At 38.6% G+C, this 19,672-nt stretch overlaps 1 protein-coding gene across 2 annotated transcripts in view; it reads left to right on the forward strand.

The window, feature by feature from the left end:
- Nucleotides 1–19,672, forward strand: part of LOC101007873 (programmed cell death 6-interacting protein) — a 73,216-nt gene that overhangs the window by 1,329 nt on the left and 52,215 nt on the right. For both annotated transcript variants that reach the window (XM_009201869.4, XM_003895239.5), the window contains exons 2-3: nucleotides 12,421–12,475; nucleotides 13,922–13,991. In XM_009201869.4, coding sequence (XP_009200133.1) covers nucleotides 12,421–12,475; nucleotides 13,922–13,991 — 125 coding nt within the window. The remainder of the gene's footprint in view (nucleotides 1–12,420; nucleotides 12,476–13,921; nucleotides 13,992–19,672) is intronic.

Below are 19,672 nucleotides of genomic sequence, written 5' to 3' on the forward strand. Positions count from 1 at the left end.
TCTCTGAAGCTTCCCCTTTCCCCCCATTTTTCCATCACTGTCTTTCTTGGGCCAAATTTAGATTTCATAATAGTAGTTGCTTGAAGGAAGTGGGCGAAGTGAGGGAATTGGGACACTGGACCAAATGTCTGATCAACTCATCACATTGTCCACATGAAATGGACCATCTTCCTCAGTTCAAAATAATCAAATGACAGATGGAGAATTCTGAAAGTTAGGAGCTACAAGTATTTGAAATAAAACTCTAGTTACATAATAGAACCGTTCAAGGTAGGTTGTTTAAAAGCAGTTTGTTCACAAACAGGTATATACATAATAGAGTAAATTTGTTATTTTAGCAAGCTTATTTAGCTCATTCTGATTTAATGAGGGTTCGTTTCATTATACTTAATAGTTATAAGAACATTTTTATAGGATTTTTTAGTTAAAAATTTCTTTTGCCTACCTTGTTCATCTCCGTATAGTATATTCTATTTGTTTCACAAGAGAATCACAACTGTATTCCAATCCAAGTAGCAGAAACCCAGGCTAAACTAGCTTGAGCTGAGAAAAGACTTATTCTGTCGGGCACGGTGGCTCACGCCTGTAATCCCAGTACTTTGGGAGGCCAAGGCGGGTGGATCACGAGGTCAGGAGATCGAGACTACCCTGGCTAACCCGGTGAAACCCCGTCTCTACTAAAAATACAAAAAATTAGCCTGGCGTGATGGTGGGCGCCTGTAGTCCCAGCTACTTGGGAGGCTGAAGCAGGAGAATGGCGTGAACCCGGGAGGCGGAACCTGCAGTGAGCTGAAATCGTCACTGCACTGTAGCCTGGGTGACAGAGCGAGACTCCGTCTCAAAAAAAAAAAAAGAAAGAAAAGACTTATTCTGCTAACTGAAAAGTCTAGGGATATTCTTTCCTTAGCTTTGGGTATCACTGGAGATCGTCTTGCCTCCATGATGCTTCCCTCGAAAGCTTTGTTCCTGTATTGAGAGGGATGGCTGTAGTGTAATTACAATCGTCCACAACACTCAGTATCTTACAGAAGAGAGTGCTTTTCTCCTTAGCTCTGGTGGAAGTCCATGGGAGGCTTCTGGGTTTGTTTGCACCCATTTATGATGGTGGGAAATGGGCTAAGTTAATTGCCCTTATCTGAGTCTTTCAACCGATTTAATTTCCTCTTACCCCATGTGTCAAAGCAAGATGAGTCCGGGCTGGGGAAGGGTTGGTTCTCGAAAGGAAGGGATATTGAATAGATTGTTCAGAGGAATTAAAACCCCTTGGTTTCAAATTTTTAGAGCTAGAACTGTTGGGCTGCAAGGGTAATTAGTCTAATAGCATAAGCAATTTTCTTTTAAGTTAACTTAGGAATACTTAGCCATTCTTTAGAATTAACATAATTAAACAATTTCAAGGTAATTTTTATGTAGGCATGAATAGCATTCAGTGAGGATTTTCCATTAGTAATATTAAGAAAACATAGTTGTGGTATAATGAACCCTGTGATAAAAATCTTGTTGAATATATCAAATTTGGTTCCAGCCCTCAGATTTGGGGTCTTCAGAAGCAATTGGTGCATGGGTTTTAGACTAACAGACATGGGAGGTTGGTGGATAATGGTTTGGATAAGGTTCTCCTGTGAACTTTAAAACTTAATTCATTTGTTCATTCTTTTATTCTTTTTACCAGACTTAAATGTGTAAACTGTTCCTAGGTAGTGAACCTGTTGTAGATATAGTCTCTTTGAAACTAACCATGTTTCTTTAGCCACCTCTATATAATCCCCTCCTGCCACATTAATTCAACAAATATTAAGTATTTTCACTTTTTGGTCTTCTAGAGGGGTTAGGGTAAGCTTGGAGATATTACTAAGGTTTATAATGGAGATAGGTACAGAGGTTCCTTAGGAATATATGCTGTAAAATTAGATGTGAATCAGTTGTGTGATGTTCATTCAAATCCGGCAGAATATTTTACTTTTAATGATGATGTTTGGATAATTGTGTAAACTTAACATTAATTTTTTAACTTAATGAACTTTTAAACTAATGAACTTTTAAAAAGAGAGTTTAAGCTAATTCCTAAAGAATTGAAGCTAGCTTGGTAAGTCCTGATATGCAGCTCCATATATAGCTTCAGTGATAGACTTGTTTTCCTATTACTAACTTGTAGGTGTTCTATTAAAATTTCCTACAATGTACATTTATGCATATTATAATAATGAGAATGAGTACTTAAAACCTCATTTGTTCTGGGTATGGTAGCATGCACTCATAATTCCAGCTGAGGCAGAAGTATCACTAGAGCCCAGGAGTTTGAGGCCAGCCTGAACAACATACTGAGACCCTGTCTCAAAACAAAACAAAACAAAACAAAACAACAACAACAAAACCCTTTTGTATGATACTTCTTCCTTTATAAAGTGGCTGTTACTAAAAATTGATTAGACCTTGGTAAATGGTGACCTAGGGTGATCAAATGGGAACCCTGCTGGTTTTTTATTTTTTATTTTGTATTTTATTTGAAGCTCCATATATACCAGTTACCAGCATTGTGTAATTTCTTTGTGGTGATCAATTTCTTTAGAGAGAAAGCTTCTAGTCTCCTTCTATGAAAAAGTCTGCTTATCAGCTTTCTAAATTTTATTCTGGGAAACGGAGGTTGGGGATCTTAACAATCATGTATGCAGTCTGTCAGGTACATCTATTTTTAGTATGACACCTGCATTAGGGTTAGGTTCATTTCTATGTGGCAGATCCCAAATTATCTGAGTTAATATTTTATTCTTTTGTAAAAAGTTGGCAGGTAGGTAGTTCTGGTAGCCCAGGGCTGGTATAGTGGTTCTGCAAAGTTAATTGGGGCTCAGATTCCTTTCAGCTTTCTGCTGTTTAAAACCTAGAATATTATTCTCAGGTCCAGGTTGCAATCATCCAAGTTCCAGGTACAGGGCTTGCCCTTTAGGGTGTTTCCTGGCAACTGTTCCACAACCCCCTGCCTATATGTTAGCAGCCATCATGTGTGTCCACTTCTCATAGGATGCTGGGAAAAGGAATTTTCATTATGAACAGCTGTATACTCAGCTAAAGATACATGGTTTTGTTAATAAGGAATAGGATAGACTGATAATGATGTAGTCAGTTAGCGCTCCCTACCCCACTTAACAGTGCTTGATCTCCACCTTAGTTGTATTTGATATCTCTGACTTTTTTTTTTGTTTTTTTGAGGCAGAGTTTCGCTCTTGTTGCCCAGGTTGGAGTGCAATGGCACTATCTTGGCTCACTGCAACCTCCGCCTCCCAGATTCAAGCAATTCTCCTGTCTCAGCCTCCCGAGTAGCTGGGATTTATAGGCATGCGCCACTCTGCCCGGCTAATTTTGTATTTTTAGTAGAGACGGGTTTCTCCATGTTGCTCAGGCTGGTCTCGAACTCCTGACCTCAGGTAATCCACCCCCCTCGGCCTCCCAAAGTGCTGGGGTTATAGGCCTGAGCCACTGCGCCGGGCCAATCTCTGACATTTTTCTAAGAGTGAACCTACCCTCAGAGCAGAGAGGATCTGGGAGCTTGAGGTTTTCTTTGAAGGATTTTCGACCACACCTTCTCGTTCCACCCTCACATTGAACTATATACAGAGGTACCTCATGTTTCTTAATTCAGATCCTTTTCTGGCTTCTCTGGCATGATTTGGCTTCTACTTTGGCTCCCTTCCCTCTTAGCCAGTTAAGATTTTGGCTTTCTCTTTTTTATTCACTTTTCACCTTTCAATAAATTTTGTTGAAACCTCTTATATCCTGTGTGCCCTTTGCCATTCTTTTTGTCCATGTTCATGTACATCTTTTACATTTTTAAATTCTTGTTTTAGTGGGTTTTGGTGGGAAGCAAAGAAGGGTGTTTATTCTGATTTATTTGTTTAACTGTAAGAGGAAGGTGTTTACATTTTCAGCTCTCCACAGTGCTTGTAACAATTTACATTCTCATCAGCAGGTATATGGGAGTATTTTATTCCTCCGTATCCTTGCTAATACTGATTAATAATTTAATTTATTACTTTTTGCTAAACAGATGGGTGAGAGGTAATATCTTTAGTTTGCATTCCTCTTATTTTACTGAGGTTGAACAGTTTATGTTTACTGGCCACTTTGTTTCTTTTTCTGTGATTGCTTGTTCTTTTCTTTTGCCCATTTTCTATTGAGTTGTTTTTTCCTAATTTGCAGGAGTTGTAACATTTTCTGGATATTTATACTTTTTTCATTATGTATGTTGCAAAAATCTTCCAATATTTTTCTTGTCTTTCAACTGTGTTTATGCTATCTTTTGTCACTTGGAAGTTCCCCCAAAATGTTGTCATCTCATAATCTGTAGTTAAGATTTTTTTTCATATTCCTAATGTGCACGTGTTATGTGCGATTTTCCTCCCTCAGATTTGCCAAAGGTTTGCAGCCACCTTTTCTTTGTTTAAAACCAAGGCTTTTTGGTTGGTTTTCTGCTCTTATCATTCATTTTTTTAAAAAAATGTTCTTTGTTCCCTTTTTCTGTCTTTTTGTATTGATTGGTTAGTTTTCCATCTTTCTGGTTTTTCTAATATATTTTAGGACTGTGTATTTTTTTCTCAGTCTGTATTGGTTGCGTCCTACTATCTTTTTCATTTGCAAAATGAAGTTGATGGAATACTCTTAATTTCTGAAATATTTTCTACACAGTCGTGTTTTATAGATCAGGAAAGAAAATGTTCTGTTTTACTTCACAACTGTTGTTTGGATTCTGATTGTTGATTTGGTGTGAACATACTGTTTGCAGAACGTTTCCTTGTCCCACGGCCTTGAAAATTTAGGCTTGCAGATGGTTTGAAGGGTGAGTAAAGCAGGGTTTTATTGGGTGAAAAAGGAAGAAGGGGGGAAACAGGAACTCTCGCAAGGCTAGAGTCCCAGCTAGAGCACATTCCGCCTGCAGTTTGAATCTCAGGTTCCACACAGGAAGAGGCGGGGCCAGACTCTTCCCTGTAGAACTTCTCGAGGCTCCACCTTAGTGAAGAGGCTGGTTGGAGTTTCTCCAGGGACACCCTCCCACCTGGCTGTCTCAATATTGAGATAATATTAGCACAATGACATTGCTACAATTTGTTAACCAGATACTAATGGAGAGTCTGTGTGAACCATACTATAGGAGACAATGTGGAGGATATAAAGATATACTTGGTCCCTGGTCTCAAGGAATATCTGTAATTGGCAGACCTTTTTGGCTCAGTAATTTTATTCCACATAGATGAATACATAAGGAAAGATTTAAAATCTGATTGTTTTTATGTGTTTTGACTTTTCTGGTGTTTAGTAAATAGCTTATCAGGACTATTATCATTCTGTGTATCTGTAAGAAGAATCTTCTGAGGTGCTTTACACAGAATGTTTAAGCCCACACAGCTATCTTTATGGCAGAACTGGACTAAGATCCTGACCTCTTGATTCCCCAGCTAGTTACTTTTTGCCATACTCTCTGCTGCAGTAGTGCTTGATTAATGATTTTTCATGTGTTAAATAGGGTGAGGAAAGAAGTGTGAAAATAAAGTTCACAAAGAATATATGAACTGCAACCAATATCTCTGGCCCAGCTCTTCTGATTCCCTTGTTTCTTCCTCTAGTTGGTGGTCTGGAGTTGCACATCCCTAAATACAGACTGGAGCTGAATAAGGTTGTGTCAGTTAGCATTGCTGTATTATTTTGGCCACGTGAATTGGTTGTTCTTGATCCCATACCTTCCCCTTAAATTAAAAATTTTTTTTCCGGCTGGGTGCGGTGGCTCATGCCTGTAATCCCAGCACTTTGGGAGGCTGAGGCGGGTGGATCACGAGGTCAGGAGTTCAAGACCAGCCTGGCCAAAATGGTGAAACCCTGTCTCTACTAAAAATACAAAAAATTAGCTGGGCATGGTGCGAGTGCCTGTAATCCCAGCTGCTTGGGAGTCTGAGGCAGAGAATTGCTTGAACCCGGGAGGTGGAGGTTGCAGTGAGCTGAGATTGCACCTCTGAACTCTAGCCTGGGCAACAGAGTGAGACGCTGTCTCAAAAAAAAAAAAAATTTTTTTTTTTTGCTTTTTCAAAATTAAATGTATAATTTAATCTTTATTTAAAAATTTTAGCATTTTTGTTTTTTAAGACAGGGCCTTGCTCAGTTGCTCAGTTGCCCAGGCTGGAGTACAGTGGCGCCACAATAGCCTACTGCAACCTCGATCTCCTGGGCTCAAGCAATCCTACTTCAGCCTCCCAAGTAGGTACATACCACCACACTTGGCTAATTATTAAATTTTTAGTAGAGAGGAGGTCTTGCTATGTTGCCCAGGCTGATCTTGAACTCCTGAACTCAAGCGATCCTCCTGTCTTGGCCTCCCAAGTGCTGGGATTACAGGTGTGAGCCACCATACCTGGCCAATTTTTTTTTTTTTTTTTAAACTAGAATTTCTAATGGGAATTTGTCCTGTACCTATTTGTAGTATTTTCAGAGAAATGTATTTATTTCCTAGTTTCTTTTTCCCCATGAGATTTTTAAGTTATTATATATTTGTGCCAAAGTGGTTAAGTTTTATAAAATACTGGAGAACATATATAAGCACTTCTACATAGTTGCAAAATAATTATCTATACCATTTGTCATACATGTACTACTGTGTGTCCAGGCTCTATTTTAAGGATTTGATATACAGTATACAGTACCATTTATTCCTCACCCTTAAAGGAGGTATTATTACTCTTTAGGAAAGGTTCAGAGAGATTGAATAATTTTTTCATGATCACTTAGCTAAGAGTTGGGATTCAAACTCAGGGCTATCTGACTTGAAAGACTGTGACATCATACATTTTAAATATATTTGGGATTTTATAGTTTTGGTGAAAAAATTTGCTTATTTCTAAAATAGAATCTATAAAGACACCAATTTTTTTGCAGCATTGTTTTCCACAGTGTGCTAGTTTTTACCAACTCCACGACTTAGCATACTGGCTTTCCCTGTGCCTACTTGTACAAAACTTGCAGCCTAGGTCTACTTTGTTAGAAATCCATTCTAGGCTAGAATCTGCTGCTGTAGTAAAGTGTACTTAAATGTTAAAGAGAAGGGTGTGGTAGATTCTTTTGTTTCTGTGGGTTCCTTACCTAGAGAACTTTGGTACTTGAGATCTAGGCTGAACTGTGAGGGTAATACCTTGTGGAATTATATTGAAGGAGTAGCTTATGGTAGTTGGGTCTCCTGGAACAGCATTTTGCTTGTGGTAACTGCAGTTAGCAATGGCTACTTTCTTTTGTAAAGATTCATTGATCTCTCTCATTTTGTTGGAGTTTTCTCCATACCGATCAGACATTGTTGATTTCCAGTGACTGCCCTCCTGTTGTACTTTTATTTCAACTTCTAAATCTGTCCTAAGATAGCCATTTTACTTTGAGGATTTCATCACATAGCTTCGAATCATTCAGATATAGGATATAAATGCGCTGTTCCCCCCATACAGCTCAGGTTTTGTTAGTTGGCTTCAAAAACTTCGGGGTGAAGAGAATGGGTATAAAAACTTTAGTGCATTCAGTTTAACCATTCTTTCTTTCCCCACCCATTTGCAGAGCAAGTAACCTCATTTCCTACTACTGCCTTCCTTGTTCACTTTATAGCAAGGGTCAGCAAAATAAGGCCTGCTCAGCTGCCTGTTTTTGTATGGCGTATGGGCACTGCTCCAGGGGGTTAGCATGGTGACTGTTGGAGAACTAGCTTAGCTGTTTGCCTCTGTTCCATTCTCCCCTTTGCTTCTAGCTCCTGTCCCCCTGGCCAGTGGCCATGCTTTATTGCTGCCCAGACTTACTGTGGTGCTGCCTACACATTGGGTATTCTGCTTGGCAATGGCTTGGCACTAAATGGTAGAATCTCAGTCTGGAAATTGGTGACTCAGCAAATTATCTCACCTCCAACCAGCTGGGGCAGGTGCCCATGGTAGGCCCTCCTTGAGAGTTTTGGTCTCATTGGGGCAGAGTAAAACTGACCATGTCGGTCACTCCTCCCATCTCCCCATGGCTCCTCTCCATCAGACAGGTACTTTTTCTTTGGAGAATGTCTCCAGGATGGCACCTGGGCGGCTGTGTGCCACAATTTTGGGATGGCCCAACCTAGGCAAAAAAGGTAGAGGGCAGGGGTTTTTCTCTTGTTATATAAGTACTTACATAATTATTACATGCTTGATTTAGCCCTTTTCCCAGCAGAGTCTAGAATATCACTGTTTAGAAAAAAGTTTGCCAGTCCTGGCTCTGTGGTCATATTGGCCTCCTTGCTGTGCCAAGCACACTTTTAGGCATGGTTGCCTCAGGCATTTAGCGCTTGCTTTTCCCTCCTTCTGGGCTTGTTCTTTGATAGCTCCTGTTCATTCACAAACCAGAATTTTAGGTTTTACTTTTCAGAGATAGAAGAAAACTTTGCATTTTACCGATTCATTTGCTTGGGGCTAGCAACAAAACAGCAAATAGATCCAGTCTTTGCTTTCATGGAATTGAGAATCCTTTGAGAGAAAAGGCAGTAAACATAATCCCACAATTAATATATCACAAATTGTGTTAAATCATATGAAGGAAATGTTCAGGGACCTGAGAGATTATAAATGGAGGGGAAACTAATTTTAAAAAGGGGTTATATTGACTTTTTTTTTTAAGACAAGATTTCACTCCATGGCCCATCCTGGAGTACAGTGGTGGAATCACAGCTCACTCCAGCCTTGACCTCCTGGGCTCAAGTGATCCTCCCACCTTATCCCCCTGCATAGTTCCCTGGGGACTGTAGGCCCACCACCTCACCTGGCTAATTTTTTGTGTGTGAATGTATAGAGATGAGGTCTCACTATGTTGCCCAGGGTGGTCTCAAACTCCTAGGCTCAAGTGATTCTCCTACCTCAGCCTCCCAAAGTGTTGGGATTATAGGCATGAGCCACAGCGCCTGGCCTAGATTGACTTTATCACTTCTGCTGCCACCATGGACTACATTGATCCGTGCTAGCGTTGTCTCTTGACTGGATTACTACAGTAGCTTCCTAACTGATCTCTACTTCTGCCCTTGCACACCTGCAGTCAGTTTTCTACACAATAGTCATGGTGACTCTATGAAAATAAGTCATGTTACTGTTTTGTCCAAACCTTTTGGTGGTTCACCCTCTCACATTATATAGTAAAACTCAGAAGTCTTACAGTTGCACTCAAGGCATCATTACTACTTTGACCTCACTATTTTCTCCCTTGCTTACTCTATGGCCATTTTGGTCTCCTTGCCATGCTAGATACTTTCTCAAGTACGCTCTTATCCCAGGGTATTGGCACTTGATTTTCCCTAGATTGGAAATCCTCAGATATCTGCTTGGCTCACCTTACCACCTTTTTCACGCCTTTTATAGTCATGCTGTTTTAAAGTTAAAGCTTTTTTTTCATGTAGTCAAATGACCATGTTATTTAAAATGACAACCTTCTTACCTGTCCCCATATATTCACTTTATTCCTCTTATCTCTTTATTCTCAATGGCACTTACCACTGTCTTCTATATAATATTTTTGCTTGTTTGTCTTCCCCTCTAAAAGCTTCACAGGAGCACAGATATTTAGATGTTTACTGCTGAATTCTTAATGTCCTAAAACTGTGTTTGGTTCCTTAGTAAGCTCTTGGTATATATTTGTTGAATGAATGAATGAGGAACTTTCTTTGATAACAGTGTCAGCCTAGACAGAAGTGAGAAATGGTGATAAAAAGAGTGAAGGCCCTGAGCAAGGAGAGCATATAATTTAGTGACTAGAATGTATAGTGAATATCCTGAGATGAGGCTGGAGAGTTGGATGATAGCCAGATCCTGTAAGATCTTCAACATTTTTGGATGTAATTTTAAGTATAATGGGAATCCACCAAAGAGTTTCAGTACTTAATACTTTAGAGTTTATTTCCTGAGTACAAAGATATTCTCCTACATAGTACAACTTTCAAAGTCAGGAAGTTGGCATTGATTCATTATTACCATATAATCCATAGAATTCATTCAAATATTGCTGATTTTCCCAATATTATTTACAGGTTCAGGATCTAATCTAGAATCATGCAGTGCATTTAATTATTATGTCTCTTTAATCTCCTTCAGTCTGGACCAGTTCTTCAGTTTTCTCTTGTCTTTGATGACCTTGACATTTTTGAAGAGGACAGGCTAGGTTTTAGAATTTTCCTCAGTAAGGGCTTGTCTCATTTTCTTGTGATTTCTGTATTTTTGCATAGGAGTGCCAGCGAAGTGATGCTGTGTTCTTTCTAGTGCTTATCAGGAAAAATATGATGTGAATTTGTTCTGTAGTGGTAATGTTTATTTTTATCACTTGGTTAAGATGGTGTTTGCCAGGTTTCTTGACCTTACAGTTAGTAAGTATGTTGTACTAATTAGTAAATATTTTGTGGGGAGATACTTTGAGACTATGTAATATCCTGTTTCATTACACACTTTTCATTATTTTAGCCTTTATTGATGAACCGTGCCAGAATTAGATACTATACTCTGAAAGGTACCAAATGGTAATTTTTCTAATTTCCTCTAGATTATGGTACTGTAGGGTAGAGTTTTCCCTATGCACCTGTTTATTTACTTCAGAGTGGTGTTCTTATTTTCCTCAATGGATTATATTTTACTGTTACTTATATTAGTTAGATTGGTTCTATGCTTGGCCATTGGGAGCCCCTTAAAGCTACCTCCTGTGCCCTTTTGACATGTCCTCATCATTTTTTGAGTACTTCCTTAACTTTCTGGCATAGCAAGATGTTTTAGGCTTGAATATTGAATTTTTTCAGTCTCAGCCCTGGATTCAGCAGTTTCTCTAAGGAGCACTTGGCTCCTTTTAATGCAAAAGATTATCTGGGCAGTAGGTGTGCTTATTGCTACTATAAAGTGTTACTGCTTATAGGCCCTCTTAGCATATACATTTAGGAAATACATACTTACACTTTTATACTTGTTTTTATTTCTCTCTGCTACCTTTAAAAAAAAAGAGTTAAAAAACTAGGTGGGTGTGGTGACATGCACCTGTAGTCCTGGCAACTCAGGGGCTGAAGTGGGCAGATTGCTTGAGCCTGGGAGTTCAAGGTTACCATGCGCTGTGATTGCGCTACTGTACTGCAGCCTGGGCAACAGAACGATACCCTGTCAGTAAACAAACAAAGTTCACATTGATATCTCTAGTTCCAGTTTAAAACTGTGGAGTTACTCTAACCTTCTGCCTTCTCATATTTGTGGATTTTTTTTTTTTTTTGAGACAGGGTCTTGCCCAGGTTGGTGTACAGTGGCGCCATCTTGGCCCACTGCAGCCATGACCTCCAGGGCTCAAGTGATCCTCCCACCTCAGCCTTATGAGTAGCTGGGACCACAAGTGTGTGCCACCACGCCTGGCTAATGTTTGTATTTTTAGTAGAGACAGGGTTTTGCCATGTTGGCCAGGCTGGTCTCGAACTGTAGGCTCAAGTGATCCACCCACCTTAACCTCCCAAAGTACTACGATTAAAGGCATGATGCGCTTGCCTGGCCCTTTCAAGTATTTGTATCTCTGATCTTGAGAAACTTGGCTTCCATTATTTTCAATGTATTTACTTAACTTCATAGTTTTTCCTGTTTATAACCAAACTCCTAGCCATGCCAGCCAAAAGCTTGGTCTCAGATATGTTGCCCACTCCTGCTGAAAATTTGCCCCCAGAAATAATCATTACAAAAATACCCCTGATGAAGGGGTGGGGGAAGTTGAAGGAAAAAGGAAAGGAGGAAAGATTAGAGGCCAGTTAGAAAGCTTGGCCTGACCCTTTTCTACTCCTTTCCCTGCCAGACTTGCTGACTGAAAGCTCACCCTGATAGGGGGAAGACTGCTTTATATTTTGTGATCATTCTGGCTGCTATGCAGAAAACAGGTTGGAAAGAATGAGAAAGGAAATGGAGAGATTGTCTAGGAAACTTTAGGATTTCTAGCTGAAAGACTGTGGTAGCTTTGATGTGCTGTGTGGCAGTGCTAGAGACAGATAGTGGTGGGCTTACCCAAAACATTTGAAAGTTGGTAAGCCTGCTTTTAATTGGCAGTTTACCAGAGATACTAATTTGTCTACTGGATATAAACATAGTTGTTTTAGTAAGAAATAGTGTTTTTAAGAAATATTTTGGTTTTCGGAGCAGATGTTAGTGTGCTTTTAGCCAATGACAGTTGATAAATATTTTTCTGTGGTGGTGGGTATGAGTTTTTGTTCATAGTTTTTCACTGCATACTTTTTTTTAGCTTCTGGTTTATGTATTAAAATACTTTGTTTAATATAAAATAGCTGCTTGAAGTAAGCATGAATAATTTTTGTATCATCTTAAACCAGTTATAATTACATGAATGTATGTAATATTTGGCTCTGGTAATTATTAATTCTACTCTGTTTTTTAGATATTATGATCAGATTTGTTCTATTGAACCCAAATTCCCATTTTCTGAAAATCAGGTAAGTCATTAATTGTGTCTTAAAATTATATGGTAATGGCACCCATTTCCTTCTGCCAATATCTTCACTGTCTTTAGAGTTTTATGAGATAGTGTTATAAAAATAGGAGCTTTTAGGTCTGTCTGATGTGAATATATGTGCTTCCTAAGAAAGAATCTCCTGGAATTCCATTCATGTCATTCTTCAGTCACTTCTGGGGCTCATGTAGAACAATGGTTTCTTTGTTTTTTTTGGGACTTCATTTTATGTCAGTAGGATTTATTGACTGATTAATCTACTGTGTCCTTCCCTTTGACTTTTTCAGAATTAGGAAGGAAACTGCAGAATTCAGGAATTATTAGTCTCAGTTTATGTGCTTTAAAAATTATTTGTACAAGTTACATTTGCATGTAAAAGTTGCAAATGCTGTTGTGATTAAATGTTAATTACACAAATGTCAACTTTATCTTCTCCTTAAAGGCTAGATGTTGAAAATGCTGATAATTTCTTATAGTTTTATTTTGGAGATTGGATAAAGATTTTAAAATTAGTGATACTTTTAAATTTTAAAATAGTTATAAGAAAAGTACTTTAAACATTCTTGTACTAAAGTTTTTACAGGTGAAATAATTATATGTTGAGATTTCCTTTAAAATATTCCTGGGAAAAAAGTGTTGTAGGTGACTAGAGGCAGGACAAGTTGGGAGGTAGATGAACCAAGAAGGGCAAAAGACTAAGGCTGCTGATGGATATACTGGAGTTCATTCTCTTTATTCTCTGTAGTTTTTCTGTATGTTTGAAAATTTCCCTAATCAAGAATGTAGACATTTTTATATTAGATTATGATAAATAATTTAAATGAGGTTTACTCCTTTCTAATCTTTGTATGTGATAATGCATATTTTAGGAGCAGAGAGAGAGTTTTTTGATAAAGTAAATATTTAATTTTCATGTAGCATACAGAAAAATGAACAAATCATGGGAATAGCTTGAATCTTACAAAATGAGTATGCCTGTGTAACCACCACCTAGATAAATATTAACCCATCCCCCAAAATAACCATTCTCCTATTTTTGTCATCATGGAATAGTTTTTAATTTCATCTTCTAGGAAACCTGTAGTACTTACTTTTATTTCCCTTGCTTCACTTGGCTTATTTGACAAGCGTCTACTACTTACTTTGTTCCATTAAAGTCATCGTGTGTTTATAAAGATGAATAAGATAGTGTTTATGATTACCGAGGCAGAATGACCATTTGAAATATCCTAGTGCCAGTATTTTACTTTTTTAAAATTTCAATTTAAAAGGAGAAGGAAAGGGAGTTGGGTGGTTATAGGAGATAATATTTTAGACAGATTGAGCTTTTGTCCTTTTTTTCATGGTGGATTTTTCTTCAAAGGAGACTTAATATTTAATGAGATTCAGGAAGGTAACATAATTTTCTATTTTCTTTCATTCTATCCAGATCTGCTTGACATTTACCTGGAAGGATGCTTTTGATAAAGGTTCACTTTTTGGAGGCTCTGTAAAACTGGGTATGTAATTTTTAATAAAAGTGATAGGAAAATTGGTCTAACTACTTTGCATTGTTTTTAGTTTTTAAAATTGTTATCCTAATGACTCTTTATAAATACTAAAGTTTTTTACATCTCATTTTCTTTTTAACTTCAACTTTTAATACAATTTTGAAATATTTGTAGAGAGCCCATGCCTTGCCAGGCACTGTCCTAGTTATAAAAATGAGTAAAACCGATGTACTCAGTTGTTGGGAAGATAGTTGATCATGTAAAAGTGTAATATGTAATATCAGCCTATGAACAAACTCACGGAAGTATATATGAGGAAGAAAGTAATTCTACCTTTTGAAAGCAGACAATGTTTGAGTTAGGCCTTGAAGGATGGATTTGTAGAAAATAATATTACAGACACAAAATCATAACCATAGGTCAGAAGGGCGAGGACTTTTGATCTACCAGCTCCAGCAAGATAACATCTCTGTGCCTTAATTTTCTCATCTGTGAAATGGAGATAATACTATGTATTTCTTTGGATTCCTTTTTTTTTTTTTTTTGAGAGAGTTTTGCTCTTGCTGCCCAGGCTGGAGTACAGTAGCACAATCTCGGCTAACTGCAACCTCTGCCTACTGGGTTCAAGTGATTCCCCTATTCTCCTGCCTCAGCCTCCTGAGTAGCTGGGATTACAAGCACCCGCCACCACACCTGGGTAATTTTTTCAGTAGAGACAGGGTTTCATCATGTTGGCCAGGCTGGTGTTGAACTCCCGACCTCAGGTGATCCACCCACCTCGGCCTCCCAAGGTGCCTGGGATTACAGGCATGAGCCCCTGGCTGATGTCATTGGATTCTTATGTGGATTAAATGAGTGAATACTTGTAAAGTCCTAAGAACAGTGCTCAATAAGTATTAACTGCAATGAATAATTATATTATTACATAACATTGTAATGCATATATGATATATATGTATTATATGTATATGTATATATTATGTATATACAATGTATATATGGTATATATGTATTTGTATATAATATGTATTGTATGTATCTGTAATGTGTATTATATGTATATATGTGTATTATGTATATATGTATATATTATACACATACATGTATATATACTTACGTATACATACGTATACAGCATATATTTGTATACATATATGCATATATACATATGTGTATGTATAGTATATATACTGTATATATTCATATACATATATGTTTATTATATATACATATATTTATATAATATATAATGTATAGATATTTATGTATATATACACGTATTATGTATAACTATGTATAATATGCCTTATATAGTATATTCCTTTTATAGCATACATATACATTATATAAGCTATGCTATAATATATACTGTATACCTTATAAGATATAGATATATAATATGTATTATATAGTATGTACATACCATATACATACATATATCTATATCTTTTTTTTTTTTTTTTGACACTGAGTCTCACTTTGTTGCCCAGGCTGGAGTGCAGTGGCGCGATCTCGGCTCACTGCAAGCTCCGCCTCTTGGGTTCACGCCATTCTCCTGCCTCAGCCTCCGGAGTAGGTGGGACTACAGGCACCCGCCACCATGCCCGGCTAATTTTTTGTATTTTTAGTAGAGACAGGGTTTCACCGTGTTAGCCAGGATGGTCTCGATCTCCTGACCTCGTGATCCACCCGCCTCGGCCTCCCAAAGTGCTGGGATTACAGGCATGAGCCACCGTGCCCGGCTATATATCTATATCTTATTTAAGGTTTATACTTACATATAGGTGAGGAAATGGAAATATATATTTTATAGTAGATATTGTATATAATAATTTAATTATTGTTATGGCGTATATATAGGTGAGGAAATGGAAATATATATTTTATAATAGATATATATAATGTTAATATAATGATAGTTATTGTTGTGGCTTGTAACCATAGGTTGAATTGGGGATTATAGAGGGTGATGATATTAGAAAGCAGATTGTGAAGAGTTGCAAATATTATGCTTCTGACTTTTTACTTTCCCCTCTTGTATAATAATAGTGAATGTTTATTGGGCATTTATTTTACCCAGGCACTCTGGAAGGGACTTTATAAATAATCTTTCTGAATTCTCTAATAGCTTAATGAGGAAAGTGCTATTATTGCCAGTTGAACAAACTGGTTTAGAAAGATTACGTGATTTTCTGAAGTCATATGGTTAGGATTTAATGAAGCTGGGATATGAATCTAGATAGCCTAACTCCCGGGACTAGAGAGAAATAAACCGGTTAGGAGACTGATGAGAGATAATGAGGTTAGACAAGCTAGTGTGTGCGAGTCACAGAAGAGAGGGATTTCGGACTTTTCAGAGGTGAAGTTGACTGAATTTGCTGACTACCAGTTAGAAGGAAGAGTAGGAGTTGAGGCTTGACTCTGAGATTTATAAGTTGGTTTGACCTATTGGATATTTGTTCCTTTTAGTAGAAAGGTTGAGTCTGACTTTTCTGTATTATTCTGGGTAGACATTTCTCTGGCATTCTGAAATAAAGGATTTAAAGCTCAGAAGAGAAAGAGATACACATTCGAGAACAATTATTAGGTGATAATAAATTTATTCCTTCTGGCAGATAATTGACTGAGAAAAGTATAAAAGTCAGAGCTAAGCAATATAACATTCGGGGAAATAGAAGAAGAGGTTCTGGGAATGAGGTTGAGAAAAAGCTTTCAGATCTTACAGGAACCAGGGTAAAATAGAGATGTGAAGGAATGCCAGAAGAGTTTCAAAGTTGATGTGGTCCAGTGGTTCCCAAACCTGACTGCATATTAGTATTACCTGGGGAAAATGTAAGATAAAAGATGAAGTTACAGAGTGCCAGATGTGATAGGAGAAAATTTTGGAGTAGGGCACTGGAATTATTATCTTTGAAAATATCTCCAGGTGGCTGGGCGCGGTGGCTCACGCCTATAATCCCAACACTTTGGGAGGCGGAGGCGGGTGGATCGTAAGGTCAGGAGTTTGAGATTAGCCTAACATGGTGAAATCCTGTCTCTACTAAAAATACAAAATCAGCCAGGTGTAATGGTGCACACCTTGTGATCCCAGCTACTCAGGAGGCTGAGGCAGGAGACTCGCTTGAACCTGGGAGGCAGAGGTTGCAGTGAGCCGAGATCGTGCCATTGCACTCCAGCCTGGGCAACAGAGAGAGATTCTGTCTAAAAAAAAAAAAAAAATCTCCAAGTGATTCTGATGATCATCCCAGGTCCAGGCTGGAACATCCTTGACTGAGTCATTGTGGCAGAACTCAGTCATGTAAGGTTGGAGAAGTCCTTGGATTTGGCAGAGAGAAGTTTCGCTTGGAGTTTCCTGAAGAAGCATCAGATTGAAGGGTGAATGGGAGGTGAGGGAATGGAAACAGTAAATGTGGGTTGCTCATTTCAGGAAATTTACAGTAAAGATTTGGGGACAAAGGGAGCATCGTTCTGAGAGGGAGTCAAGGTGAAGAAAAGGATTTTTAGTGTTGTTATGACTTAAGAAATTTAGTAGGCTGCGAATAAGGAGCAGATGGCAGGAGACCTAGGAGACACTTGAGTGATGAACTCAAGTATCCAGAAGAACTGGGAAGCAAAAAATGAGATCATAAAGCAGGAGGTGGTTCATCAAGGCATTTCTAGTAGCAAAAATTGGTAATTAAATGTCATTCAGTAATGTCTTGGTTAAATAAAAGACTACTCATTCATTTAAATATTGTGTACTTTTGGAATACTAAGAATAAAAATGCATATATATATTTGTTGATATGTAAAGCTATATCAATGGAATATTGAATAAGAGGCCTGCCTTAGTTCAGAGTTGTTGCATCGTACAACTCTAGGGTCCCCTGAGTTGGGCTCCTTGGGATGGTGCTCATATAGAACCTAGAGTGGTTCCTCCTCCCTTGAGTTGTGCATTCCAGGCAACTCGAGTGTGGTATAGTATCCACTTTGTGAAAAGTTATGTGTGTGAATGTGTATGTAGTTATTTGTGAGATACCAAAAAATAAATTCTGGTTAACTGTGGAAGATGAGATCTTGGGTGATTTTTAATTTAGTTATTTTCATTTTGAAAAGTTTGGAGGCTGGAAGTGGTGGCTCATGCTTCTAATCCCAGTACTTGGGGAGGCGGAGACAGGCGGATTACTTGAGCCCAGGAGTTCAAGACCAACCTGGGGAACAGACGAAACTCTGTCTCTACAAAAAATACAAAAATTAGCCAGACATCGTGGCACGTGCCTGTAGTCCTAGCTATTTGGGGAGTTGAGGTGAGAGGATCGCTTGAGCCTGGGAGGTTAAGGCTGCAGTAAGCCGTGATTATGCCACTGTTCTTCAACCTGGGTGACAGAGCAACACTTTGTCTCAAAAGAAAACAAAAGATAAAAGAAAAACTTAATGAAAAAGAGAGCAAGTAAGAAACAAGAATACAGTTAAATATTTAAAAAGTCATCTTTGAAAAAAGGAAAATATTGTTTTGAAAACCTGGTTTAAGTTTAGATGGATAGAAGAAAATAAAGGAAAAAAGAGTTAATTGCAAGATCAAAATAGCTCTTATATGTAAAATCTCATAAAAGCTCTTATACATGAGAAATTGTCAAAATAAAATGAGAGACTACAGTCTGGTATGATAATATTTATGGGCAAGTTAATAGATTGAGATACATATCTGATATATAAACAGTTTACTTTTATTTCTTGTTCGGAATATATTTCATTCATTTTTTTTTTTTTTTTTTTGAGAACAGTCTTGCTCTGTTGCCGGCGGTGGAGTGCAGCCGCGTGATCTCAGCTCGGTGCAACCTCCGCCTCTGGGGTTCAAGTGATTCTCGTGCCTCAACCTCCTGAGTAGCTGGGATTACAGGCGCGCACCACCATGCCTGGCAAATTTTTGTGTTTTTAGTAGAGACAGGGTTTCACCATGTTGGCCAGGCTGATCTTGAAGTCCTGGCCTTAACAGCTCCACCTGCCTTGGCCTCCCAAAGTGCTGGGATTACAGGTGTGAGCCACCGCGACCGGCTGATATTTAATTTTGTTCCTTGCTCTTTCCTGCCATACTAGCCTAATGTATATATTTATTGAATTAATTAAAATTATATTCAGAACTTGAAGGCATGGATCCCTTGCCTTTTTTTGTTGTTGTTGTTTTTGAGACGGAGTCTCACTCTGTCGCCCAGGCTGGAGTGCAGTGGCCGGATCTCAGCTCACTGCAAGCTCCGCCTCCCGGGTTTACGCCATTCTCCTGCCTCAGCCTCCCGAGTAGCTGGGACTACAGGCGCCCGCCACCTTGCCTGGCTAGTTTTTTGTGTTTTTTAGTAGAGACGGGGTTTTACCGTGTTAGCCAGGATGGTCTGGATCTCCTGGCCTCATGATCCGCCCGTCTCGGCCTCCCAAAGTGCTGGGATTACAGGCTTGAGCCACCGGGCCCGGCCGCCTTTTTTTTTTTTTTTGATAGGAAGTCTCGCTCTGTTGCCAGGCTGGAGTGCAGTGGCGCGATCTCAGTGCACTGCAACCTCCGCCTCCGGGGTTCAAGCGATTCTCCTGCGTCAACCTTCCCAGTAGCTGGGACTACCGACGTGCACCACCACATCCAGCTAATTTTTGCACTTTTAGTAGAGACGGGGTTTCACCATGTTGGCCAGAATGGTCTTGATCTCTTGACTTGGTGATCTGCC

This window comes from Papio anubis, unplaced genomic scaffold, assembly GCF_008728515.1.
Source record: "Papio anubis isolate 15944 unplaced genomic scaffold, Panubis1.0 scaffold279, whole genome shotgun sequence".
In the NCBI taxonomy this organism is placed as follows: domain Eukaryota; kingdom Metazoa; phylum Chordata; class Mammalia; order Primates; family Cercopithecidae; genus Papio; species Papio anubis.